Consider the following 27,569-nt stretch of genomic DNA (forward strand, 5'->3'; position numbering starts at 1 on the left):
TTGTCCTACAGCTGACAGAACAAAGAACCATAAAGCTGACAGCATGGGCATTATTTAAGTCCAGATCTCCCAAAAGATTCTTGTATCTATGTTATGCGAAAAGACTGGAGAGGTTAAGATTGTTCTCGGAGCAGAAAATAAATAGGAAGATACATAACATGTTCAGCATTATCCAGATTTTTGATAGAGGAGATTGTTTAGACTGGCAGAGGGTCAGTAGCCAGAGGACATGGATTTAAGTCTAAAAAGAATCCTGGAACAAAATTACGATAAATTCCTTTACACAGTGAGCTGTTCCAATTTGGAACAAATTATGTAAAAGGGTGGAGAAGCAGATTTTGTCGTATCTTTCAAAAGCAAATTGGATATGTTCTTAAATGGCAAGAGCTGCTCTGTTTTGGTGAAGAGCAAAACACTGGGAGGGATTGGAGAATCTTCAAAGTGCTACCACGACCTGTGGAGCTGTGATGTGAGATCCTAGGATTCATTAATAAGGCACCTCAGTATGTTCCGAAGTATCTCAAAGGCAATAAATCACTTTATTGCTATTATATAGGCAAAAGTGGCACCTAATTGCACATAGAAGGGTCTCCACGACGAACATATATTGATTAACAGATAATCTTTTTTTTGTGGTGTTTGCTGTCGAGTGGTGGTGGCTGAGATATCAGGAGTGAACTGATGCATGTATAAAGCATGATGCATGTTTTGGATTCACTAGGACGGTCAGGAAGAGCAACAGTTTAACATCTTGTCCAAAAAAATGGTTAAAGGATGCTAGTGCCAGCCTTAAAATGTCACCAAATTTTATAGGCAGGGAACTGGAACAGTTTGGGTCTCATTATTTTCTACTGCATTAGACAAGCCACATTAATATTAGACATGGGTAAATGACCACAAGTAAATATTGGTTTTAGTGTCACAAATCTAGTCATGAGCCAGGATATTTGGACTGTACAGTCTGACCTGCCATCATACAATGTCAATCCCTGATTGGGTTTTAACATTCACATTAACTTGGGATTTTAAAATATTGTGAGCAGTTGCATAGCTGGCCTAGCGTGAAGTCATTGCAAAATGTAGGATTATTTCTGATTATAGAAGTGAGCTGTGGCGGGATATTCCTAATGATGTGAAGGATAAATGCATTCTGTATGATGAGAACCAGCAAAGCTATCTTGTTAACTCATCAAGAAGGGAGGAGTTCAAAATGACTAACTATTTGCCTCTTTCCTGTTTTGATGAGACTCTTGTTCTCTCCACAATTGGCCATTCCACATCACCACTTACCGTAAATATAATCCATATTGATAGTTCCACTGATATTAAACAAAAGAAATTTTCTAGGACTATAAAAGAAATGCCTCCTTACAAATAGATTTAGATTGACAAAGTTATTGCAAACAATAGTGTTGATATGGAGAGTGGGACAGTGTTATGCCAGCACTATTTCAAATTGGGAACAAAAGCTTTTGAAATTTCATTTTCTGTATTGAATCCAAACTCATAATGGGATTCCAATGAAATAGCCCGAGTGGGCCAGCTATAACAAGTGACCCTTGAATGATCAATTTCAAGGAAGAATGCAGCAGTTTTAGCTCTGTGCTGTTACCCAACACAGAAAATAGCAATGTATTCTTCACAAAAAGACTATAGCATCTAATGGATAGCCATTTTGTTTCTCAAATATAAGAAGTTCTCTTCATTCCAAAATTAGTAATCAGAAACTCTGTTGTCTTTCTGTGCTAGCAATTATTTTCAAAAGGAATCAAAGATATACAGTTGAACAACAGCTTATTGTATTTGTATCTATTTATAATACGACTGGCTTCAATTGCTTATGAACTTTTAGTTTAGACATTAAGTCACTTAATTGTTTATGCACAATATATTAATTGAAGCTTTTACTTCTAAAATAATAGCGTCACAGTGGCAAAGTCTAATTCCAGTGATAGATATAATTTATTTATTCTCCTATTACATACAATGCATAACTTTAATTTATAAATATATTTACAATGGATTTTGTTTACAATTGTAATATTAACAGACAAAGATGTGGTCATTTGGCCAATCTTCTTAATCCTATGGAAGAGCTGATGACAGCTTTTCCTTCATTAAAGTTAAAAGATTTCGGCAACATTTTTTTTGTGGGACAATGGTTATTGTGTTTTTAGTGAATATTTATGCAAAAATTCCCTCTGCTTTTTTTTTCCCTTTTTTATTCAATGCAAACTTGCTTAGTGCATGAAATGATACCGCTGAATCAGGGCTTACTTTTATTGCAAGCAATAGAATTGGCTGAGGATGTGCTGATTCAGATGGTTTACTTTTTTTTTACTGTTTGTGTTCAGTACTGTACCACAATGTAAAGGAGTGCTGCATTGCCAGAGGCACACTTGCTCAGCTGAGACATTAAATGGAGGTCCCCTTCTTGTCCTCCCATAAGACATAAAGGGACCCTGGCAGTATTTCAAGGGAGAGTAATGTTTTCCACTTCTGTTCTGGCAACATTTCCCGTTTACAGCAATTAACGCAGATCATCTTGTCATTCACTTACTGTTGTACGATTTGGCACATTACAGAATTACATGGTCTCAGCATTAGAGATGGTAGAAAGAGGGAGATTGGCCAGCATTGTGTTGGAATAATCACCAAAAGTAACAATGGGATGGCTGACAATTTTGTCAGCAAATGAGCTGTTGTGGGGGTTGAGTCAGTTGATGTTATGGAGTGGAAGTGGATGATTTTGGTTGTTAAGTGGAACTGTGATCAGAAGCTCATCTCAGTGCTGAATGAGACATCAAGTTGGTGAATCCTGTGTTTTATTCTCGGACAGTAACCAACGAGAAGGATGGAGTCAGTGGCTACAGAATGGATTTTACAGCAGAGCCAGGCCTCAGGGTCAATACTGTTTCTTCTTGACTAATAAGATTTAAAGATTGTGAAATAGAGAAGGAGGGTGAATGGGACTGAGTGAATTCAATGTCGAAACTGATTCTGAAAGAAAAATAAAAAGGAAATAAAGCTTAGATTAAGAGAGAAAGAATAAGCAAAATAAACATAGATTTGAGATGTGGCATTTGTAATTGCATTCACAACCTGAGAGAATAAGATGCCACACTTTTAATTGTTCACTTTCTGATCCAAAAGGTTTGACTGGCATCCCATTAACAAATATCATGTTATTAAAAGAATACATAGGTCTTTAATTATTGTTCTTAACTTCCTGTGATGTATTTAATGGGCAACTAATGGACAATTAATGTGCAAATGTAACAGCTTCATGAAAATCATTGTGAGGTTAAGGGCGAGAAGTTGTTTTTGCAGAGCTAATGGTGAAGCTGCTCAAATCATCCAGCAATTTATGATGATTTTTTGCAAAGCTAATGGTGAAGCTGCTCATATCATCCAGCAATTTATGATGATTTTTTGCAAATGATTACTGACCTCTGGGGCTTAGAAAATAAACAAATAAAAGGTTACAAATTTCCTCTCACTAGAATTTGCTGGTTGATTTGCATATTACTACCAGTGTGTGTCTTCCTGAAGCAGTTACTTTGAGCAGAGTCTGGTTCAATATTTCTGGAATATTTTGAGACACTTGCAATAGTTTTGATAAAGTTCTGCAAAAGTATAAATGTTTCTTTCTTTCAGTTTCATTATTTATTTTGCAAAACTTCTCTTGCAAATCCTAAATGGATATACTGCTTATTATAGATAATAGTTTCTATCTGATAAATCATATTTTCAAAAATAAAACAATGATTGAGAAGCAATGTATTTACAAATTCTTTGTTCACCATGGAGACTTGAGCCTACAGTGACCCAAGTGCGTTTCTCAATTTTGCAGACCCACCAAGTGTGGAGCCTACATTTCTGGAGATTCGGCAGGGTCAAGGCCGGACCATCACCATGACCTGTAGAGTGCTGAAAGCTTATCCGACCCGTGTGCTGGACTTTGAGTGGAAACTGGGAAATAAGATTTTATTAACAGGGCGCTTTGAGTCACAGGATTATACGCAGATCAGAGTGGACCATCTCTCCAAAGACAACTATGGAGTTTACAGCTGCAGCATCAGTAATGAAGCTGGTGCTGGCACGTGCAGCTTCCTTGTGACAGGTACCCATTCTGAATGTTTTTGTATTACATATTACATGTTGCATGTTAATTATCCTGTTATTTTGATTTAGCACTGCAAAAATCATTCCTTCACTGCCCTTGTCTGTTCTTCTGAGGATATTCACTCTGTTATGGATATTGTTGCTGCAACCTCTGTTTTCTAGTCAGCTCCACATCTAGCTGCCATTAGCATGGTTTCATTTTGCTATATCATTATAGGTCTCACCTGCAGAAAATTAAAGGTCTTTTCTTGTTGTCTGAACCCCAAACATAAAATATGTTGGATTAATAACAATCATTAAAATTGATTATATACCTATGGTAACAGATGGCAGAGACAAATACAACAGACTTTGGTCTCTCTATTGAGATAACATTGTAAACATTCTCAAGGTTTATGATTACTTTTCTACACAGAATTTAGGAATGAACCATTTTAAAAAGAAAATGCTGAAGTCTTCTGGAAACAAAGATTTTCATGGAAGAAGGCATACAAAACCTTCCAGCTGAATTAGAAAAATTCAGAATGAGAAACTGAAGAAACTAAGTATTAGTCAAACGATGGGACTAGAGATGAAATTCCAAGGATTCCATGGTTATTGTCCCAGAGTTTTGAAAGAGATGGTTTTAGAGTTAGTGGATGCTCTGGTTATCGTTTACCAAAGTTCTATAGATTCTCAAATTGTTCCTGTGGATTGGAGGATGGCAAACGTAGCCCCACTATTTAAAAATGAACAGAGATATAAAACAGGCAACTACCGACCTATTTGCTTAATGTCAGTGGTTGGAAAGATGGTAGAATCTATAATGAATGATGTAATAGAACACCTTAAAAAGGATAATAAGAGCAGGGTCAACACGCAGAGATGAAAAGAAAATCATGTTTGAGTAAGATGCTGGATTTCTTTGACAATGTGACAAGTAGAATAGAACCAGTGGACGTGGTGCATTTAAATTTACAGAAGGCTTTTGATAAAGTCCCAAACAGAAGGTTGGTCAACAAGTTTAGAACACAAAGAATTGGGATAACATGTCGACACAGACTGAGAATTTTTTATCAGGCAGAAAATATAGAGGGGAAAATTGATCATTTTCAGGTTGACAGACTGTGACTGCTATGATCAGTGCTAGGGCCCCAGCTAGTCACAATCTATCCCAATAATTTGTCTGAAGTAACCAAGTGTTATATTTTCAAGTTTCCTGAAGATGCTAAATCAGGTAGGAGTATGATGGAGACACAAGAGACTGCATATGCTGGAATCTGGGGCAAAAAATGAACTGCTTAAGGAACTCAGTAGGTCAGGCAGCATCTGTGGAGGGAAATGGACAATCAAAATTTCGTGTCAAAACCCTTCATCTGGAGAGTATTTGCTGAGACTTTAGGTAATGTTGATATTCAAAGGGATCTACGTGCGACTGAAGGCCAATGCACAAGTGCAGGAAGCAACCAGGAGGGCAAATGTTATATTAACCTTTATTACAATTTTGACTGCAGGTCCACTCCAGGTTATGAATGCCTGATTTATGTACAGCCTATACATACGAACAAGCATTTGGGAGACTGGCAGGATGGACTTGCCAGCTGCTGTGAGGCTGCAGGCATCTTCTGCCGTGTGGAAACTCGGTTTGAGGCAGTATTGTTGCATCTTGCAGAGAAATCTGAATGGCTGAGTTAAACACCCTGGTTGGCCTATGTTTTTTTGTAAATATATTGCTGGGCAAATGCATTTCCAATTTGAAAATTGTTCAGGTTATGAACTGTTCTCAGAAATGGAACCCTGTCGTAACCTGGGGAGGACTTGTCCAGGAGTGAAGAAGTCTTATTGCACTTGCTGAAGGACTTGGTGAGACTGCGTAGAGTATTGTGTATAGTTTTATTCTCCATTCCAAAAAAAGGATGTATTTTCCACAGAAGGAGTTCGGCAATGTATTACTAGATTGTTACAGGGATGATGGGTTTGCCAAAAGAGGAGAGATTTGTGGAATGGGATTGTACTCTCCAGAGTTTTGAAGAACTCTAGAGAATACAATTCATTGAAGCACAAAATTCTTAAAGGGCTTGAAAGGCTAGGTGCAGGAAAGATGATTTCCCTGACTGAAGAGTCTAGGACCAGAGGCACAGGAAGAGTAGGTCATTTAGGTCTGAGCTGAGGAGAAGATTTTTCATGTAGAGTGGTGAACCTTGGGAATTCTCCATTCCAGAGGGCTATGGAGACTCGGTTGTTGAGTTCATTGAAAACAGAGATTGATAGAATTCTGGACATTAAGGGAATCAAGAGATATGGGGATAGTGCTGGGAAAACCATGCTGAAGTGAAAGATCAGCCAACATCTTGATGAATGGTGAAACAGGCTCGAAGGACCTGGTGGCATACTCCTGCTCCTGTTTCCTGTTTCTTATTTTGGTATTGGTTTATTATTGTCACTTGTACCGAGGTACAGTGAAAAACTTGTCTTGCATACCGATCATACAGATCAATTCATTACACAGTGTATTGAGGTAGTACAGGGTAAAAACAGGGACTTGTTTCTTCTGTTGATTGAAACTAGATGAGCCAGTGTTTGGAATGTCACAGCCTGTAGCTTGTCTCAGAATTAGGTCAGCTAATGCATCCCGGGAACAGCGCAAAGTACTTTGTACCCTCACCAGGAGATGCCAGGGGTAGCAAGGAGGTGATCTGATGGTTTTACCTGTGGCAAATCAGTGATGTGTAATAAGCCAGAAGAACAGACCTCCAACTGCAAAAATGGATGAGGCGTCATATTTCAGCAATTAGGTTGGGGATGGAAACCTGGCCTAATAGAGGTGATTTTTATTAATATTACATCCTGGATTTGGCTAACGTACAAATTGGACCAAAGGGACACATTATTGAACATAAAATGCTTGAAGCACCTATAGAAATGGCTAGTCTAGTTGCAAACAAGGTGGATGAAATGCAATTGTAACAATGGCATGATTTAAACCTCTCCAGACCAATCTTTATAACGTATGCTCCATGTTATCGTAATTGTCTTCTTGTTCATCAAGTTGCGGAACAGATTTTGCACTTGTTGTCTCAAAATTAATGTACTTTGTAAAGGACTAAATCCATTGGTGAAAATATTGCATTAGCCGGTCTTGTGATCCTTTAAAAGATGTGATGCCTTCACAGAAAATAAACTTAAAAATAGTTTCACAAGTGAGGCTGAGTATATGAAGGGAAAGAGGGCTAAAAATCTGATTGCATAGCAGTGATTTTTTTTAAAGCAAAATGCTATTGAAAATGCACTTTGGACAAAACAACAGCTGGTAATGACCATTTCCGGGTCATTTTGTATTGCTCTGGAAGTTCCATAAGACCATAAGACATAGGAGCAGAAATAGGTCATTCGGCCCATCGAGTCTGCTCTGCCATTTGATTATGGCTGATTTATTTTTCCTTCTCAACACCATTCTCCTGCCTTCTCCCTGTAACCTTTGTCAACCTTACTAATCAAGAACCTATCAACCTTGACTTTAAATATACCTAATGACTTGGCCTCCACAGCTGTCTGTGGCAATGAATTCCACAGATTCACCACCCTCTGGCTAAAGAAATTCCTCCTCATCTTTGTTCCAAAGGGATGTCCTTCTATTCTGAGGCTGTGCCTTCTGGTCCTAGACTCTCCCACTACTGGAAACATCCTCTCCACTTCCACTCTATCCAGGTCTTTCAATATTCGGTCGGTTTCAATGAGATTCCCCCTCATTCTTCTAAACTCCAGCGAGTACAGGCCCAGAACCATCAAACACTCCTCATGCATTCACCCTTTCATTCCCAGGATCGTTCTTGGAAACCTCCTCTGGACCCTCTCCAACGCCAGCATATCTTTCCTTAGATATGGGCCCAAAACTGCTCACAATACTCCAAATGTGGTCTGACCAATGCCTTATAAAGCCTCAACATTACATCCTTGCTTTTATATCCTAGTCCACTTGAAATGAATGCTAACATTGCATTTGCCTTCCTTACTACCAACTCAACCTGCAAGTTAACCCTTAGGGAATCCTGCACGAGGACTCCCATGTCCTTTAGCACCTCTGATTTCCGAACTCACTCCCTATTTAGAAAATAGTCTATGCTTTTACTGCTTCGACTAAACTGCATGACCGTACACTTCCCTACGCTGTATTCCATTTGCCACTTCTTTGCCCATTCTCCTAACCTGTCCAAGTCCTGCAGACTCCCTGCTTCCTCAACACTACCTGCCACTCCACCTATCTTTGTATCATCCGCAAACCTGGCCACAAAGCCTTCAGTTCCATCATCCAGATCATTAACGTATAACATGAAAACTAGCAGACCCAACACCGACCCCTGAGGAACACCACTAGTCACCGGCAGCCAACCAGAAAAGGCCCCCTTTATCCCCACTCTGCCTTCTGCCAGTCAGCCAATCTTCTGTCCATGCTAGTATCTTTCCTGTAATACCATGGGCTCCTATCTTGTTTAGCAGCCTCATGTGTGGCACCTTGTCAAAGGCCTTCTGAAAATCGAAGTAAACAACATCCACTGACTCTCCCTTGTCTATCCTGCCTGTTACTTCCTCAAAGAATTCCAACAGATTTGTCAGGCAAGATCGCCCCTTGAAAACACCATGCTGACTTCCTGTTTTATCATGTGCTTCCAAGCACCCCGAAACCTCATCCTTAATAATGGACTCTAACATCTTACCAACCACTGAAGTCAGGCTAGCTGGCCTATAATTTCCTGTCTTTTGCCTCCTTCCCTTCTTAAAGAGTGGAGTGACAATTGTGATTTTCCAGTCCTCCGGAACCATTCCTGAATCTGATGATTCTTGAAAGATCACTAGTAATGCCTCCACAATCTCTTCAGCTACTTCTTTCAGAATGCTGGGATGTAGTCCATCCAGTCCAGGTGACTTATCTGCTTTCGGACCTTTTAGTTTCCCAAGCACCTTCTCCTTAGAAATAGCAACTACACTCACATATGCCCCCTGACTCTCTCGAATTTCTGGCATGTTGCTGGTGTCTTCCACAGTGAACACTGATGGAAAATACTTATTCAGTTCATATGCCATTTCTTTGTTCCCCATCACTATCTCTCCAGCGTCATTTTCCAGTGGTCCGATGTCCACTCTTGCCTCTCCTTTACTCTTTATATATCTAAAAGATACTTTTTGGTATCCTCTTTTATATTATTGGCTAGCTTACCTTCATATTTCATCTCCTCTCCCCTTATTGCTTTTTTAGTTGCCTTCTGTTGGTTTTTAAAAGCTTTCCAATCCTCGAGCTTCCCACTAATTTTTGCAATATGGTATACCCTCTCTTTTGCTTTTATGCTGTCTTTGACTTCCCTTGTCAGTCACGGTTGCCTCATCGTCCCTTTAGAATGCTTCTTTCTCTTGGGCTGAAATGTCCCTGCATCTTCTGAATTCCTCCCAGAAACTCCTGCCATTGCTGCTCTACAGTCATCCCTGCTGAGGTCCCCTTCCAATCAACTTTGGCCAGCTCCTCTTTCATGCCTCTGCAGTTACTTTTACTCGACTGCAATACCAATACATCCGATTTTAGCTTCTCCCTCAAACTGCAGGGTGAATTCTATCATATTATGATCACTGCCTCTTGAGAGTTCCTTTACCTTAAGCTCCCAAATCAAATTTTATTCATTGCGCAACACCAAATCCAGAATTGCCTTTTCCCTAGTGGGCTTGACCACAAGCTGCTTTAAAAAGCCATCTCATAGGCATTCTACAAATTCCTTCTCTTGGAATCCAGTACCAACCTGATTTTCCCAATCTACCTGCATATTGAAATCCCCCATGACCACCGTAACATTGCCCTTTTCATATGCCTTTTCTATCTCCTGTTTTAATTTGTACCCCACATCCTGGCTATTATTCAGAGGCCTGTATCTAACTCCCAACAGGGTCTTTTTACCCTTTCAGTTTCTTAACTCTACCCACAAGGATTCTATATCTTCTAATCCTATGTCACTTCTTGCTAAGGATTTGATTTTATTTTTTTAACAACAGAGCCACCCCGCCCCCTCTGCCCTGTCTTTTCGATAAAAAGTGTATCGTTGGATGTTTAGCTCCTAGCTGTGATATTCCTTCAGCCACAACTCTGTGGTGCCCACAACGTCACACCTGCCAGCTCCTAACTATGCTATAAGCTCATCTACCTTATTTCGTATACTGCGTGCATTCAAATATAACACCTTCAGTTCTGTATTCACCACCCTTCTCAAATTTGTCTCCATGTTGCCTGAAGTTAAATTCTTATCCCTTTCTGAAATTTCTGTCTTATTCTTTATTCTGGAGACTTCAGTAACCTCTCCTGCACTCTCCTTTCCTTTTAACCATACAGCACAGCACAGCACAAAATAGGCCCTTCGGCCCACCATACTTTTCCAAACTGTTGAACCCACCCACCTACTGTTCAGTTTAAAGCCCTATCTACAGCCCTAGTTATGCGATTCGCCAGGACCCTGGTCCCAGTGTGGTTCAGGTGGAGCCCGTCCCAATGGAACAGCTCCCTCCCTCCTCCTTCCCCAATACTGGTCCCAATGTCCCACAAATTCAAACCCACCTCTCCCACACCAATCTTTGAGCCACGCATTTAACTCTCTGATCTTATTGATCCTGTGCCAATTTATACATGGCTCAGGTAGCAATCCAGAGATTATTACCTTGTTGGTTCTGCTTTTTAATTTAGTCCCTAGCTGCTCAAATTCCCTCAGCAGAATCTCTTTCCTTGTTCTACCTATGTCGTTGGTACCCACATGGACCACAACAACCTGATCTTTCCCCTCTCACTCCAAATTCCTCTGCAGATCAGGGGAGATATCCCTAACCCGGGCACTAGGTAGGCAACACAACCTTCGGGTCTCTCGATCCTTGTGACAGAGAATTGTGTCTGTTCCCTTGACTATACTATCCCCAATTACATACTACATTTTTCTTCTCTCCCCCCTCTTGAATGGCTCCCTGAACCACGGTGCCACGGTTTGGTTGTTCATTCTTCCTACAGCCCCCACTCTCATCCGCACAGGGAGCAAGAATCTCAGACCTGTTGGACAAGCTCAAGGGCTGAGGCTCCTCTAGCACTACCCCTTGGATCCCCCTACCTGTCTCACTCGCAGTCATGCCCTCTTGTCCCTGACCACAGACCGAATTTGAAGTAGTTAATCTAATTCAGGTGGGCTCTTCACAGCATGAGTCACTGAAAACACATATAAACATACAAACTTGGAGTATTGTGCTCAGTTCTGGTCGCCTCACTACGGGAAGGACATGGAAGCCATAGAAGGGGTGCAGAGGAGATTTACAAGGATGCTGCCTGGAATGCGGAGCATGCCTTATGAAAGCAGGTTGAGGGAACTCGGCCTTTTCTCCTTGGAGTGACAGAGGATGAGGGGGGACCTGATAGAGGTGTATAAGATGATGAGAGGCATTGATCGGGTGGATAGTCAGGGCTGAAATGGCGGCCACAAGAGGACATAGGTTTAAGGTGCTGGGGAGTAGGTATCGAGGAGATGTCAGGGGTAAGTTTTTTTACTTAGGGAGTGGTGAGTGTGGCGTGGAATGGGCTGCCGGCAACGGTGGTGGAGGTGGATACAATAGGGTCTTTTAAGAGACTGTTGGATAGGTGCATGGGGATGAGAAAAATAGAGGGCTATGGGTAAGCCTAGTAATTTCTAGGGGGGGGGGGGGGCATGTTCAGCACAGCTTTGTGGGCCGAAGGTCCTGAATTGTGCTGTCGGTTTTTCTATGTTTCTATGTTTTTCTAACATATAATTGAGATCAGGAGTAGGCCCCTTGGTCCCTTGAGCTTGATCCATCCTTCAGTAAGGTCATGACTGGTTTGACACGACTGTAAGGACACGACTGATTCAACTGTGCATTCCTGTTTTTCCATAACAGCATTTCACCCCTTTGCCTGTTGGGTATCTTCTGCTTCCACTGCACTTTTACAAAGATAATTCGAAAGACTTATAACCATCTAAGAAAAAAAAATTGCCTGAGCTCTCTTAAATAGACAGCATCTCTCCCCTGCTCCCAGTCCCAGATTCTTCCTCAAAATGAAGCATCCTCTTCACATTCACCTTGTCAATCCCCTCAGTTAAGTCATCTCTCACTCTTATATACTGCAGTGGACCCTGCCCAACCTTTCCAAATAAGACAACCTGCCCATTCCAGGTATCAGTCTGATAGACCTTCTCTCAAGTGTTTCCAAGGCATTTACATCCTTCTTTAAATAAGGAGACAAATACTGTACTTAGTATTCCAGATGCAATCTGGCAATGCCCTATGTAAATGAAGCATAACCTCTGTTTTTTACATTCTATTTCCCTGGCAGTGAACAATAACATTCTGTCGGCTTTCCTGATTACTTCCTGTATCTGTAAACTGGCCTTTTGCAAATTGAGCACTCAGACCCCAGGTCCTTCTGTATCTCAGAGCACCGCAAACTCTTTTTAGTTTTTCTGCCAAAATGGACAATTTCACATTCTCTGACTTTTTACTCCATTTGCCCTATCTTTGCCCATTCACCTAATCCCTTTATAGTATTCTTACAGTATGTCCTCTTCCCAACTCACTTTCCTACCTCACATTGTATCATCAGAAAGTGCTCAGTTGAGAGCCAGTGACCTCAGTGCTTGCTAATGTCCTACTGCTATGTCCATCTAGTGCATGCATACTGTGAACTAAATGCTAAGTTGAGACACTGATGTTCTTTTAAGTAATTTTCAAAACATGTAATGAAGTTTTATTTTCTGCAGGATTGGTATAATCATTTTCAATGGACAAAGTAATCTTGTGTGTCCTTCTTTGGTGAGAGAATTGAACCAATCTTCTGGCTGTTTTAGATGTAGGTTATTAATTATTCTTATGGTTTGGCGATACAGTATTTTTATGTTCATACATTGTATAAAGATCATGAATGGGATAGGACTTTTCTGGGACAAAGCATTGTTTTTTGTTGAAGGCTGTGGCAGGGTGATGTTTATGTGCTTGGCAATGTGTTCAGATGTAAAAATATGGAAAAGTTACATTCTGTGAGACCATTGTCATTAAAACCAAAAAGGATTTTTCATCCTGACAAGGTGACTGGACTTCTAGTGAAATGAATACTATTCTGCAATAACGTTCTGCTCTTTGAATTCACATTGATTTTGAAACCCAAATGTAGTTTCTAAGTGGATTCATTTGGTCGGAAAATTCAATTTACTATTGCACAAGTTCTTGAGTTGGACAGTAGTGTTTCTGACAAATAGTTTGATAAAATGGATAAATAGCATTTCTAGTGCAGAACCATTTCTTAACACTCTAATTCCAGACCCTCTGGAGTCTCCTAATGTTTTGTAGTCTGAAGCATTAAAGAAAATAAGGATTTTATAATATGCAAAATCAGTCAGGTTGCTCAAAGAATGAACAAGAAAGATCCGAATGGCTGCTGCAGGTCTGGAGTTAATTAAACTTGGGACTGCTTTGGTTGGGCCAGAATTTCCACTTTAATGATTGGACTTAAAAGGTCACTTGCTGAAATACAAATGAAAACATGGACTGAATCACACTCGAGATGCCCTGCTTTTTAAATGCACCCTTTCATACTGCTCCTGCATTTGCACTTATCTTTGACATATCGCTTTGATTATCCTGCCAACCTTTCTGTGATAGCCATCGCAGGAAGTGGAGCAATCTGTAAGCAGTGGCTGGACCTCTGGACCTGAGGCCCTGCCTCTGGACTGTTGTGATGCCTTATTGACAGCTTGAGCAGGCAGAAGACCTTCCAGTCCATCTGAATATATCTCTTAACCAGAGACATTTAGAAGTTAAAATATATTTAAATAATCACAAAATTATACCCTAGCAGGTCTAATGGAACTGTGAAGAATAAACCTGCCATGTGATTAGCTAAGGGGCCTGTTATAAAGTGTGTGGAACCCCTCAGCTTCGTGCAGTGAGGAAGTACCCTTCAACATAATGTGGCGTCCAGGTACCGAATGGGATGTGGTTTGCACCTGCAGATTAACATTAAAACTCCAGATGGTGGAAATCAGAAACAAAAACAGAAAATGCTGGAAACATTTAACAGTTCAGGCAGCATCTGAAGAAAGAGAAAAAGAATTAGGGCTGGGGCAGAGTATCCTTTGTCAGAATTTATTAATGAAGTGGAGAAAGAACATTTGAGATGGTACTGAGACCCTTGAGTCTATGCATCCAGAGCACACAGAAGCCCCACGTAAACAACGGAAGAAGTGCATCACCTCTCAAACTACCCACCCACCATCCTTGGGCACCTACCCATTGATGAAAGAATCTGCAGTTCTCCATCAGTGTCATCAGCCACTGCAGAATCCTGAAAACTCATGTAAATTAATTAAAGCATTAGTATTGATTGAAATAAAGTTAAAACAACAGAGCATTTATCTTCAAGAGATCTAATGGGCTGTGCTCAATACACCTAGCTATGTGTATAGGAGGTCTAATGGGCTGCGCTCAATACACCCAGCTATGTGTATGGCAGATCTAATGGAACTGTGCTACACAAACCTACCATGTGTAAGGCTAAGGAGCCTGTTATAAAGTGCATGCTACCCCTCAGCGTAGTGCAGTGAGGAACTGCCCTTCTACATAATGCTGAGTCCAGGTACCGAGTGGGAGGTCATTTCCACCTGCTGAGGTAGAAGTCTGAATGCACTGCTAACCTGACCTTCTGTGCAGAACCACCAGCTGGCCATGAATGAAATCCAGATCATCATGCAAGGTGAGTGCCTTGTAGGTAACACAACCTCCTTGGTTTCCATTCCATATAAATTAATGGAAGAGAAACCAAGTTGGCTTTGTTGTGGACCTATGACTGTTGCCACTGGCTTGCATGCATGTTCTCTCCCCAGAGGATCCCCATCATCCAAAAGCCATCATATTGCCCTGTGAGAGGCTGGATCAAGCTAAAGTGCCAATAAATAGAGAGCCTGTCCACAACTTCTCAATGCTCTCTTGGTATTGGTTTATTATTGTCACTTGTACCAAGGTGCAGTGAAAAGCATTGTCTTACAAACCGATCATACAGGTCAATTCATTACACAGTGCAGTTACACTGAGTTAGTACAAAGTGCATTGATGACGTACAGGTAAAAACAGTAACAGTACTTAAAGTGTCACAGCTACAGAGAAAGTGCAGTGCAATAAGGTGCAAGGTCACAACAAGGTAGATTGTGAGGTCATAGTCCATCTCATTGTATAAAGGAACCGTTCAATAGTCTTATCACAGTGGGGTAGAAGTCTGGTGGTACGTGCCCTCAGGCTCCTGTATCTTCTACCCGATGGAAGAGGAGAGAAGAGAGAATGTCCCGGGTGGGAGGGGTCTTTGATTATAGGAGAGATATTCCATTTATTTTATTACTACAGTATAAAGTGATGAAAATACTGAGCAACAAAAGTAGGAGGACTGGGAAAGACAGAAGGTTCTCATCTTAACAGAACGAGGTCCATAAGCTGTCTCGATGCATGTAGCATTATTAAACCTTACACATTGGCATCATGAATAATTCACTTCCTATCAGAGTGCAATGAACATACTTCGAATTATATTCAGGGATTCTAGGTTCCGGGTTAAAGCTGCTTCACTTTGAGCTACCAGTGATCCATTTATATTAACAGAAGTTTCCTATTCTCTGCGGGGACCGTAGAAGGTGATGTAGAGAAATTGGATCAGTATTGATCCCACAGGTTACTACAGGTCAATATCATGGCTGTAAAATGGAAGCGCTTTACAAGCTGACCTCGAACATCCTTAATGGCCCAGTGCAGATGTTACATCTGTTGTTCTACCGCATAATAAACCAAATAACATTTCATTGAAATACCCATCAGCATGTGCAGAAATCTTATGATTGCTTTACTCCATCAACAATCAGATAAACAAAAACCATCTAGGTTGGAAATATCAAACTTCTCTCACAGCAAAGTCACTCTGTAAAACTATTTCTACTGCAGCTGTGGGCTCCAGAATTAAATGCACTGCTCTCTGCCATTTATGTGTTGATAATGTAGCCATTCTCCCCATAAGTTGGTCATGGCAATTTGTGCTTGGGAAAGCAGTCTGTCACAGCTTAGCCAGCATTCTATGAAGGATTGAGGTATCATGAACAACAGCATTAAGTGACATCACATTTCTTCAGAAAATCATTATGTACATAAAAGATATGGTGTTATGTCAGCACTTAGAGGATTGCACTTCTGTCCTTGAAACTGTGTTTAAAATATATTTCTCAAGATCATTTGCAGACAGGTGGTTGAAACATTATGAAAGGTTAGAGAATTTGGAAGAGGTCCATTGATCAACCCTAATGTGTGTTGGTGCAGCTGAGCCTAAATAAAAATGGCTTGTTTTTAAAGGGTGAATTAAAGCCAACTGGAACAATGCATGTCCCACAAATCAAAAGAAAGAGTGGTAAGAATAACCCAAGGTGATGGCAGGCCACGGGCAAAGACAATGAGATGTGAACAGAAGCAATTTATACACCATGAGCATTATGATGAGGAAAATATTGTACAGTGAGCAATCCAAGAAAACAAAGGTTGCTATGGGATCAACACATAGGTCAAGGGAATACAGGATGGTGGACAACTGCGAAAGTGATAGGACAAGTTATTCCAAGCTACCCGGAGAGTCAGACAATCAGCAGATTGGCCCATTGAAAAATGCTCAAGCACGGCTAAGAAAGGATTCTCAGTATTTTGCAGAGACACTAATAAGTTGCATTGCGTTTTTTTTCTTGTTAATGATGTTAATCTGGCCATAAATGGTTTTGTTAAGAGCAAAGTTCTTAATTAGGAAAATACACATGGTTAATGGCTCTGTTTGAAAAAGGAACTCAGAAATAAAGTTCACCTGTCACCTGAGATGCCCACACATAGGTCATTTAACATATAGGATGGCTACTATATAACGGGTCATTTACAGGTTGAAGGTTTTGCTGACAAGGCAAACATTTATTGCCCATCCCTAATGACCCTTGAGAAGATGGTGGTGAGCTATGCCTTGACTCATTGCAGTCCATCATCTGTTACACACGTCCACCATAAGTTACACATGTTAGGTGAGGAACTCAGGGATTAGTCCCAGTGACAATGATATATTTCCAACTCAGGATGGTGTATGCCTTTGAGGTTTTTGTGTGCCTGCTACCCTTCCCACCTTGGTGCTAAAGGTCATAGGTTGCAAGATGCCGTTGGAGTAGCCTTGACAAGTAATAGCAGTGCATTTTATTGATAGTACACAGCAACAGTGCAGGAAGAATTGAATGCTTGGGATAATGAATAGGGTGTCATTCGTGTACGTTACCCTGACCTGAATGGTGTCAGGCTTCTTATCCAGTAATGAAGAATATTCAATCACACTCCCAACTTATACCCTGCAAACAGTGGAAAGGTGTCAGGGTATCAGAAGGTGAGTTATTTGCCACAAGTTACCTACACTTGTAGCTGCTGTAATTACACATGACTGGTCCATTTAAACTTCTGGTCAAAGATAATGTTCAGGTTAATGGTGGGGAGTCAGCAATGATAATGTCATTGCCATTTTTACTAGCACACTCAAGTAGGGATTGTTCCCTCAAGGGAAATGTTCTAATTTTCAAAGTGTGATGAAACAGAACTGAATAACCTTAGCACTGCCCCAGAGCAGGCTGATACGTTATAGTGCACTGGATCTGGGAGAAAAATATTTTTTTAACTAAAAAGAAATACTGGAGAGCAAAAAAAAAGTTTTGATTTATTCAGATTTATTATCACTGACATACGACGTGAAATTTGTTGTTTTGCGGCAGCAGTACAGTGCAAAGACATAAAATCTGTAAATTACAAAAAATAAAGAAATAGTACAGAAAAAGGAATAATGAGGTAGTGTTCATGGATTCCTGGATCATTCAGAAATCTGATGGTGAAGGGGAAGAAGCTGTTCCTGAAATGTTGAGTTTGGGTCTTCAGGTGTTGAACGCCAAGCTGTAATCGATAAACAGTCACCTGATGTATGTCTTGCAGTTATCTAGGTGCGCCAAAGCAGTGTGGAGAGCCAAAGAGATCGCATCTTCTGTAGACTATTTTGCGGACTTCGACCATGTTGTTTATGTTTGATCAACCAGTGAGAATGAATTGGAGTCATGTATTCCACCTGGGGAGTCTACAACCCAGTGGTATGAACAGTGAATTTTCCAACTTCATGTAGCCCTCATCTTCTGTGTTACCTCCCGCCCCACCCCTCCTTATGATCAACCTTTGGTCCTCCAATCTTTATCCCCTTTCCCATACTCTATTTCCAGGCCCCCCATCACCCATTTTCATTCTCCTCCCCTTCCTGGTTCCATCCACCTACCACCTACACATTTCACCCAGCAGATCCCCTTCCCCATATGGTTCCATCTCCCCTTCCTCTCTCCCCTTCCCCTCTCCCCTGATGGTTCCCGTGATCACCTTACCTACTTAGCAGATCCCAGCACTGGTAGCCTTTGTGTTCCCACTTGTCACTCCACAGCAGCCGTGTCTGCCTTCGCCCCCCAACTCCCCTCACCTGGCTCCATCTGCCCTTGTTTTCCCCTCTTTGTCTGCTTCCACCTATCATCCACCTGCCTCTGTCTCCCAACTCCACTCCTCCACCTGTTCACCAACCTTCAACCCTCCTTTCACCTGCTGGTCTCACCCCTCCCCCTCTCTTTGTACTGTTTTCCCACTGCACTCTCTGTTCTGATGCAGAGCCTCAACTTGATAATGTCCTCCCACTCACCCCACACCCCTCCGCCCCCTCCTCCCCCACCGCCCCCTCCCCCCCAGATGCTGCTTGACCCGCTGAGTTCCTCCAGCAGTTCATTTTTGAATGAGAATGAATTACCTAATTGGTTCTCAGCCACTGAGCCTGCAGTATGTCATGACATCTTTTAGTTAGTAGTCTCATTCCTGGGAGGGCATCTTGTGTGCTAAGTGAGCTACCAATGTATATGCCCATCACCCAAACTTCAGTGATAGGTAGCCACACTGAATTAGTGGAGATACTTTTCACTTACACTTAGCTCTGAGTTCAGCCTGAACCCATCCTGGTAGGGAAAAACTAGTCAAGGTACACCAAGCAACACCACCTAAAACTTATTAAAAAGTTTATTATTACTGAGCAAATACCAGAGATACAATAATATAAATACAAACACTACGAATTTATGGCACGTTACATGAAATAGCCAAAGATTATATGATGTCAAATACTACAATTGTTGTACTCTGTACCTTGCATAGCTTCAAACCATAAATATAGCTATTGCATACATTCTTGTTCAGGTTCCCTTGCAAGTTTTCTTTAACTTTTTACTGTGGATGATTTTGTCCGTAACTCATCCTGGCATATGGGACATTCCTGTGCACAGATTCTGCAGGTTGCTTGAAGTTGTCCTGTGCCCTGCTTGTTCCAAAAAACTCACCCATTTCAATTTGTTGGATGCAGACTTTCCTTTTGATTGTTCTTTCTTCACCCTGTTTGCTTCCTGTAGAACCCTGAACTGTCCAATATAGCAACATTTGCTGTTCAATCTTTGTGGGGGGGAAAAAGACAATTGAACTCAACAGCATTCTGAAGTGAGTTCTAGTCTCATTACAGTTCTGATATTTGCCACTTTCAAAAGCTACTGGGGACAGAAACAGCCATCCTGCTACCCAGGTGTTACTCCTCAAATCTTGGTGCCAGCCGCAGTGAGCAGGTTGTATGAACAGATTCCTCAGGATTTCCTTTCAGCTCGTAGCCTGGATTCTTCATGGAATCTGGAACAGAATGTCTTTGTCAATTTTAGTTGATCAGGAATTAAGACTGAAGGTACCTGACTGCAGGTTGCAGCATTGTGAGAATTGGCTCACTGCCAATAGGCAATAAATTGCTGTAAGTGGATTTAAATCTGCATGGAAACCCGTTATCAGTCATTTCCTGCAGTGATTGGTGCTGTGGTCTTTTTTCTTTATTATTTTTCATAATTACCTTGATGCAGATGCTAGGAAAATGTTGAGGACAATCTCAAGATATATGCAAGTTTTATATCTGTGGAGGATGATAAGTAACTCTGGATGTTTTGGGAAAGATTTGCAAAATTATGTCAAGGTGATAAAAATATAATGTCATTCAAGTGATAAGATAGGATAGCAAATATATCTATACTTAAGGGAACAAAATTAAAGAATGTAATGAAAGAAAAAGACTTAGAAACAGAAAATGCTGGAAATACTCAACAGGTCAGGTAGCATTAGCAGAAAGAGAGAGGGGGCTAACATTTCAAGGTGGACACCCAGTTCTGACGTGAAACACTAACCCTGTTACTCTTTCCATGTGCTGCCTGACCTGCTGACTGCTTCCAGCACGTTGTGCTCTTATTTCAGGTTTCCTGCATCTGCAGTTTTTCTGATTTCCAAAAAAGAGACTTGTCTATTACAAAAGATCACTCCCATACTCAAAGCAATGAAACTACTGCTCGAGAAAAGAGGGATCTATGTTCTAACCATAGGAGAATTCACTGTAAAAACAAAACAGGTTTGTCTTTGCGTTAACTACGTTTTATTTGGAATAGTCTGTGCATCTGTGATCTACTCTGGGGGATATTAAGGCTCTGGATAAGGTGTAGAGACAACAAGATTTATTTCCAGTTTAATACATCTTTGCAACCCAGATCATCTCAAACATCTGGGTCCCTATATTTGAAAAAGAAACAAACACTTGGCTCCAATTTTATCATAAAATAATAATGGAACCAGACTGAGTTTACATGGTTCAGTTATTTCAACCAAATAGTTTAAATGGGAGCAGAGATCAGACCTCTATGTCATGTAAATGTAGAAGTAAATTGGTTATGGACAGAATAAGATAAGAAATAAGAAAGGAATAGGCCATAAACCCCCTCAAGCCTTCGCCATCATTCACCAAGATCAAAGCTGATTAGATCAGGGCCTCAACTCCACTTTCCTACTTGATCTCCATAAATTCTTGACTCTCTCTGTTCATCCTTGAACATCCAAAAGCAAAATACCACAAATGCTAGAAATCTGACATAAAAAAAGAAGAATGTTGGGTACTCAGCAAGTCAAGCAGAATCTGTGGAGAGATGGACAGAGTTAACATTCAAGGTCAACGCTCTTTCATCAGAACTGGGCAAAGTTAGGGATAAAATAAATTTTAAGTTGGATAGAAAGGAGTGACGCTGGAAAGAATGAAAGGGACGGTATGTGATGGGAAGGGAAGGAGACCAGCAAGATTGTGTGACCCAAGGGGTGATGGAACTGGCTGAAGAGAGCAATATATAGACTTGTGAATAGCAAATGGCAAGTCTGGGGGTGGTGAAAATAGGTGGAGATAACAATCAGTCCTGGCTTCACATCCCTGCATTCCCATCTTAATAAGTTCTGAGCCTGACATAGTTGAGCTCTTCCTCACAACTGTGGTAGTTCTAGTTGAGGGAGGGTTCTTCAAGCAATAATGTGATTCCATTGTTTTCACCTCTCTCTAGTTGTTTGATGATGACAAAAGACACAAGCACATGTGAAAATGTGAGTGTCGTCTTTACTCAATGTTTGCAGACGATAAACAGTGACACTTATTTGACCCTATGTTTTATCATTATAATTCCCAATCCACCTGGGCCCCTCTCCCAAGCCTCTTGCCTTCTCTAGATCTGCTGTCATGACATCAACCATCTCAATTTTTACACACCACTTCCTCACTCTAACCTACTCCTCTCTGAACTTGCAGCAGTTTGCTCACTAAAGACCAACACCAATGTTGTCATCAAACCTGCCAACCAGGTCATTGCATTTGGTTGTTGAGCTGACTTCTGCTACTCCAGCTCTCTGATGCCTCCTCATACCTCCTTCTGGACCATTACCCCACCAGTGAACATCAGGCTATTGCTGCCTAGATAGTCACCTGGAATTCTTTCCTCTACAGCCACTGGCCTCATTATCCCTTAACCACATACAGCCATCCCCTACCTCCTCTCTAAGTTCCACAAGCCAGACTATCCTGCTTGGACCATCATTTCAGCCTTTTCCTAGCCCAGATCTTATCTCATCCTACTTTGACACTATTCTTTCTCCTCATCCCATTTACATTTCTGATGCTTCCTGCCAGTTTTAACAATTTCTGATTTCCTGGCTCCAAAGGTCTCTGTCCACCGTAGATGTCTAAACCATACCAGTATGGCCTGACATCCCTCTGCTTCTTCTTGGAAAAGAGGGCCACCATTCCCTTTGCCCTTCTGAACTTTCCATCACGTTGAACAATCTGTGCCATCAGTTACTTTCTTCGTATCAAAAACGTAGCTTTCAAAAAGATACAGAAAAGAATATGTGGCCAGACAAATCTTAGCTGGAGTACTGAAGGCATGTGCTCCAGACCAAAGCTCTTTCAATACAGTTACTACACTGGCATCTACTCTTTAATCTGGAAGATTACCAAAAACAGGGCAAATCCAATCTGGCTGTTTTACTGCCCGAATGAATCTACTCTGAGCCATTAGTCAAGTGATAGAATGTCGACAACAGCGCTAACGAGGGGAACTTATTCACTAATAATCCGCTGATTAATGCCCGTTTTAGATTTCACCAGGTCCATTCAACTCTAGACCGCAGCTAAAGTTTGGTCAGGAGCTGAATTCCAGAAGTGAGATGAACGTGACTGCCCTTCTCACTAAAGTGATGTGAATGTGACATCAATGAACCCTGCTAAAACTGAAATCTGTGGGCAGTGAGGGAAAATCGTGTCATAATGTTCACCTCCCCCTTGGCATTCAATGGCATTAGCATCACCAAGCACCTCATCATCAACATCTCGGCAAGCCCTCATTGACCAGAGACTCAGTTAGATCACCCACTGTGGCAGTAAGAGTAGGTCAGAGACCACGTGTCCTCTGCTGAGTGATTCACCTCATGACATCCTTTCCAGCTTCTATAAGGTACAAGTCAAAGGCATGGTGAAATATTCTTTGCCTGCCAGGATGAGTACAGCTCCAACAACACTCAAGTAGCTGACACCATCCAAGAAAAAGCAGCCCGCATGATTGGCATCCCTTTCTCCACTCTAACTATTCATTCCCTTCACCCTTGGCTGCAGTGTGTGCCATCTACAAAATGCACTGCAGTTACTTGCGTAGACTACTTGGACGCCACTTCTCAAACCTGCAACCTTGGCCATCAAGAAGTTCAAGGGGGCAGCTATGCTGGAACATCGCCACCTCTTGGTTCCCATCCAAGTTGCGCGCCTTCCAGACTTGGAAATGTATTGCTGTTCCTTCATCGTCTCTGGGTCAAGGTCAAGCAGTGCCCTCCCTAAAAGCACCATGGGAGTAACGGGAGTACCTTCACAAGAAGGATAGCAACATTCAAGGACAATAAATGCTGGCTTCACCCACATCCCAAAAAGTGAATAAATGAAAAAGAATTCTGCAGAGAAGGAATTTAATGAGCAGCATATTTGTCTTAAATGGACTCTGATCTTCAGCACATTCTCGATAATAGAATCTGCATGTTTAATTTTTTTTGTCTTTGGTAAAATTTCCAAAACTTTCTGTTCTTGGCATCTCTTGTTCTAAATTTTGCTTGTGTCCTAATTCCCGATTCAGTGACACAGGATGTCAGCAAATTATCAGCATCGCAGCAAAATCCTTTATTGTCCTTCCAGTCACACACCAGAATTGCACTGCAGCAAAAGAAAGTCCCTGACTCTTGGGGAGAGAATTGCAATTGTCCAACAGTGTGATTTAGAAAACAGTTTGGGCAAGGACACTAGAACAATGAAAATCCCATTTGACTTATTTTCTATTGTTGTGAGTAATTCCACAAATACAAAATAAATGCACAATTCGAAAGCCAAATCAACTTTCAACTTTTTGATTGACCACTAGTGGTACTTGTTTTCTGATGTGGTCCTCTAATCTGACATTATCAGCATTATTTGCAGGTTACAAACTAAACTTTGCTCAGCAGCTCACTAAATTATAGAGGTCAAACACACAGTCCAAGGAAAAGGCTGTCCTTTCTTCCATCAAATCCACCCTTGCCTGCCTGCCTTCCTGTAATGCTTTGTCAGTAATATTTGTGTGGTGGTCAGGTGACTAAGTCAACAATGACAACCAACAACCTGCCTTTCAAAGACTTACTTTCTCTTTCAATTAAGTAGCTTTAAAAGCTTCTTTGAGCAGCATTGGTTGTGTCCTTCCCCAGCCGTCTTACCAGCTTATTTTAATCATTGTGTACAATTTGCAGTTGGGGGCTCTGTATGGTGCCCAGATCTACACCTAAACTCTTGCTTCAGTCTTTCCTTTCCCAGTTATCTCTCATTAAATCTTCAACTCTTGACAGCTCTGCACAGCACATCAAACACATGAAAGCTCTTGAAGTCCCATAACCACCTCTGTTTATTATAGCTTGTCAGAAGAAGTGCAGATTCAACCTAATAGTCGTCATGATTCAAATTCACCTTCTTATAATCTGGGAAATAATTCTTTTCCAGTGAAGCTGTTGAGTCAGACTTTGCTTGAAATACGTCACCTGGAGTCTCAATATGGTTCCTTCCTTTTTTAATGTTTTAAGTGCTTGCTAAATAGTAAACTTTTCACTTAAATCCTGGGCAGTATAGAACTTAGCAGGGAAATGACAGAGGGTAAGTATGCAAAAATTTGTGCTGAGAGATTCACTTGGATAACTTGCTTCATGTTAGGCCTGGCACAGGGAGCTCACCCTCATAACTTCAATACAAGCGCAATGCTATGTAGGATTATAATAAGTATTAGTATTTTTAATTATTTAATTGTTCCAACAATTTTAAGAGTTTGTTTTTTTCATTTAAAAAAAATTTTTAAACAGTTTGATTAATTTGTAATATTTCTGGAATGTCTTTGAATGTTTCCAAATGTTTGAAACAATCAGAAGCATCCGTGGTTTTTTGACAGCTTTGACAGCTGGCTAAGCCAGGGGACATGACTTTGCTGTCAGTCAATGTTTATCCCATAATCTTGAGTGTGGGGCTTGCTTTGCCTCCCACTGGAACACACATGTGTGATGAGATTTACGAGCTGAAGGCCACTGCAGTCTATAGAGCCATATTACTGAGCTGGGAGATGAGCTCGGAGTGGGCACTTTTCCAGCAAGTTAGCCTCAGGAGATCCTCAAAAACCAAGTGCAGTCATGGCTCAAGGGCAAGTGCGTGGCTGGCTGCCGACTGCAAATTCTGAGCCATTGACTAATCTCTGTGTGTCGTAGAGCTCCAGAGCAAAGCTGCCTGTAAGGTAGCAGTGTTAGTTAATGCCATAGAGTCATACAGCACAGAAACAGGCCTTTAAACCCCTTTTGTTCAAGCCAACCATCAAGTACCTATCTATATTAATTTGGTCTATATGATCTATAATACTTCTGGATGTTTCTAGTTCTTCAGAGTGACCATTGGGAATGTAACTATATTTTAATAGAAAAGAGGTTAAACTGAGCTGAGGCATGCCAATAAAAAAACTATTCTGTGCTGTATCTGACTTGTTAATGTGACATGCCGGTGCCCAAGAGAGCAGGGTGAGCTGCCTCAATGACAATCCCCTGGTAGCACTCACATCTACCGTAATGAAGTACTTTGAGAGGTTGGTTATAGCTAGAATTTATTCCTGCCTGAGCAAGGACCTGGACCCGCTGCAATTCGCCTACTGCCACAACAGTTCTCACTGGCTCACTACCTTGGAGTTCCTAGACAACCACAAAACATACATCAGGCTGCTGTTTATCGCTTACAGCTCAGCGTTCAACACCATCATCCCCTCAGTACTATTTACCAAGCTTCAAAACCTGGGCCTCTGTACCTCCCTCTGCAACTGGATCCTTGACTTCCTCATCGGGAGACCACAGTTAGTGCGGGTTGGTAATAACATCTCCTCCTCGCTGACAATCAACACAGGCACACCTCAAGGATGCGTGCTTAGCCCACTGCTCTACTCTCTCTACACTCACAACTGTGTGGCTAAGCACAGCTCAAAAGCCATGTATAACTTTGTTGATGACACCATGGTGGAAAGGGTGAGCAGCTGCAAGTTCCTGGGCGTCATCATGTCAGAGGATCTATCCTGGGCCTAACACATTGATGCAATCATGAAGAAGGCACACCAGTGGCTCTACTTCATTGGGAGTTTGAGGAGATTTGGATGTCACCAAAGACTCTTACAAATTTCTATAGATGTACAGTGGAGAGCATTCTGACTGGTTGCATCACCGCCTGGTATGGAGGCTCCAATGCACAGGATTGCAAGAGGCTGTAGAGGGTTGCAGACTCAGCCAGCTTCTTCATGGCACAACTCTCCCACCATCGAGGACATCTTCAAGAGGCAGTGCCTCAAGGAGCGGCATCCATCACTAAGGACTCTCACCATCTGGGACATGCCCTCTTCTCGTTACTACCATCAGGGAGGAGGTACAGGAGACTGAAGACCCACACTCAGTGATTCAGAAACAGCTTTTTCCCCTCCGCCATCAGATTTCTGAACAGGCCTTGAACCCATGAACACTACCTTGTTATCCATTTTTGTTTGCACTATTTATTTATTTTCATAATTTAAAGTAATTTTATGTCTTTGCCCTGTACTACTGGCGCAAAACAACAAATTTCACGTCATATAAGTCAGTGCTAATAAATCTGATTCTGGTTCTGACACACTGATTAAGGATGCAAAAGGTATATTCTCCGCTTCCCTACATTTTGTTAAGCAGAAGATTCACACTCCAAATACTTGTGCTGCTAATCGAAGCAAATTTATAGCGTCTTTCATTTTATTTCATTATTTCAGCCTTGAACAATTCTCAATTGCATGACTGCAACAGTAAGTTCCAAAAGCTGAGGTTTCTCTGATCACTAATATTATTGGTTGAAGTGATGGAAATTAAAATTGCCATTAAAATGGCTGCTGCAATAGAGTGCCCCTAAACAAATAACTAAAATGTTAATTTGCAATGACGTGCATTCGTGCAGTGTCTTTAATGAGGTAAAGCATCCCAAAATTTGACACTGAATTGCCTGAAGATGTATTAGGACAGAAGAGGTAGGTTTTAAGGAACAACTTAAAGGAGTGGAGAGAGAGCAACTCAACAGCCAATGCATGGCTGGCAGAAGTGGATTAATGGTAATTGGGAATGCATCAGAGGCAATAACTATATGATTTTGGAGGTTTGTAGGGCCAGAGACAGAATGGGTGAGAGTATGGGATGATTACAACACACACATAAGAAATTTTAAATCAAGATGTTGTAGACTGGAAGCCACTGAAGGTTAGTGAGCAAATTGCTGAGGAGTGAGCAGAAGTCAGGAGAAATTGTAATTTGTGCAACAGTTTTAGATGCATTCACAGTTAAGGAGGCTAGGAGGGCGGCCAGGAATGGTTTGGAATAATTGAGCCTTGGAT

At 41.3% G+C, this 27,569-nt stretch overlaps 1 protein-coding gene across 1 annotated transcript in view; it reads left to right on the forward strand.

Annotated features, from left to right (window-relative positions):
* The window catches only part of mdga2a (MAM domain containing glycosylphosphatidylinositol anchor 2a), a 652,262-nt gene that overhangs the window by 428,353 nt on the left and 196,340 nt on the right, over positions 1-27,569 (forward strand). Inside the window, exon 10 of the mRNA XM_052017769.1 lies at positions 3,854-4,123. Within this exon, the coding sequence (XP_051873729.1) occupies positions 3,854-4,123 (270 nt within the window). The remainder of the gene's footprint in view (positions 1-3,853; positions 4,124-27,569) is intronic.

The sequence above is a fragment of the Pristis pectinata genome, chromosome 1 (assembly GCF_009764475.1).
Source record: "Pristis pectinata isolate sPriPec2 chromosome 1, sPriPec2.1.pri, whole genome shotgun sequence".
NCBI lineage: Eukaryota > Metazoa > Chordata > Chondrichthyes > Rhinopristiformes > Pristidae > Pristis > Pristis pectinata.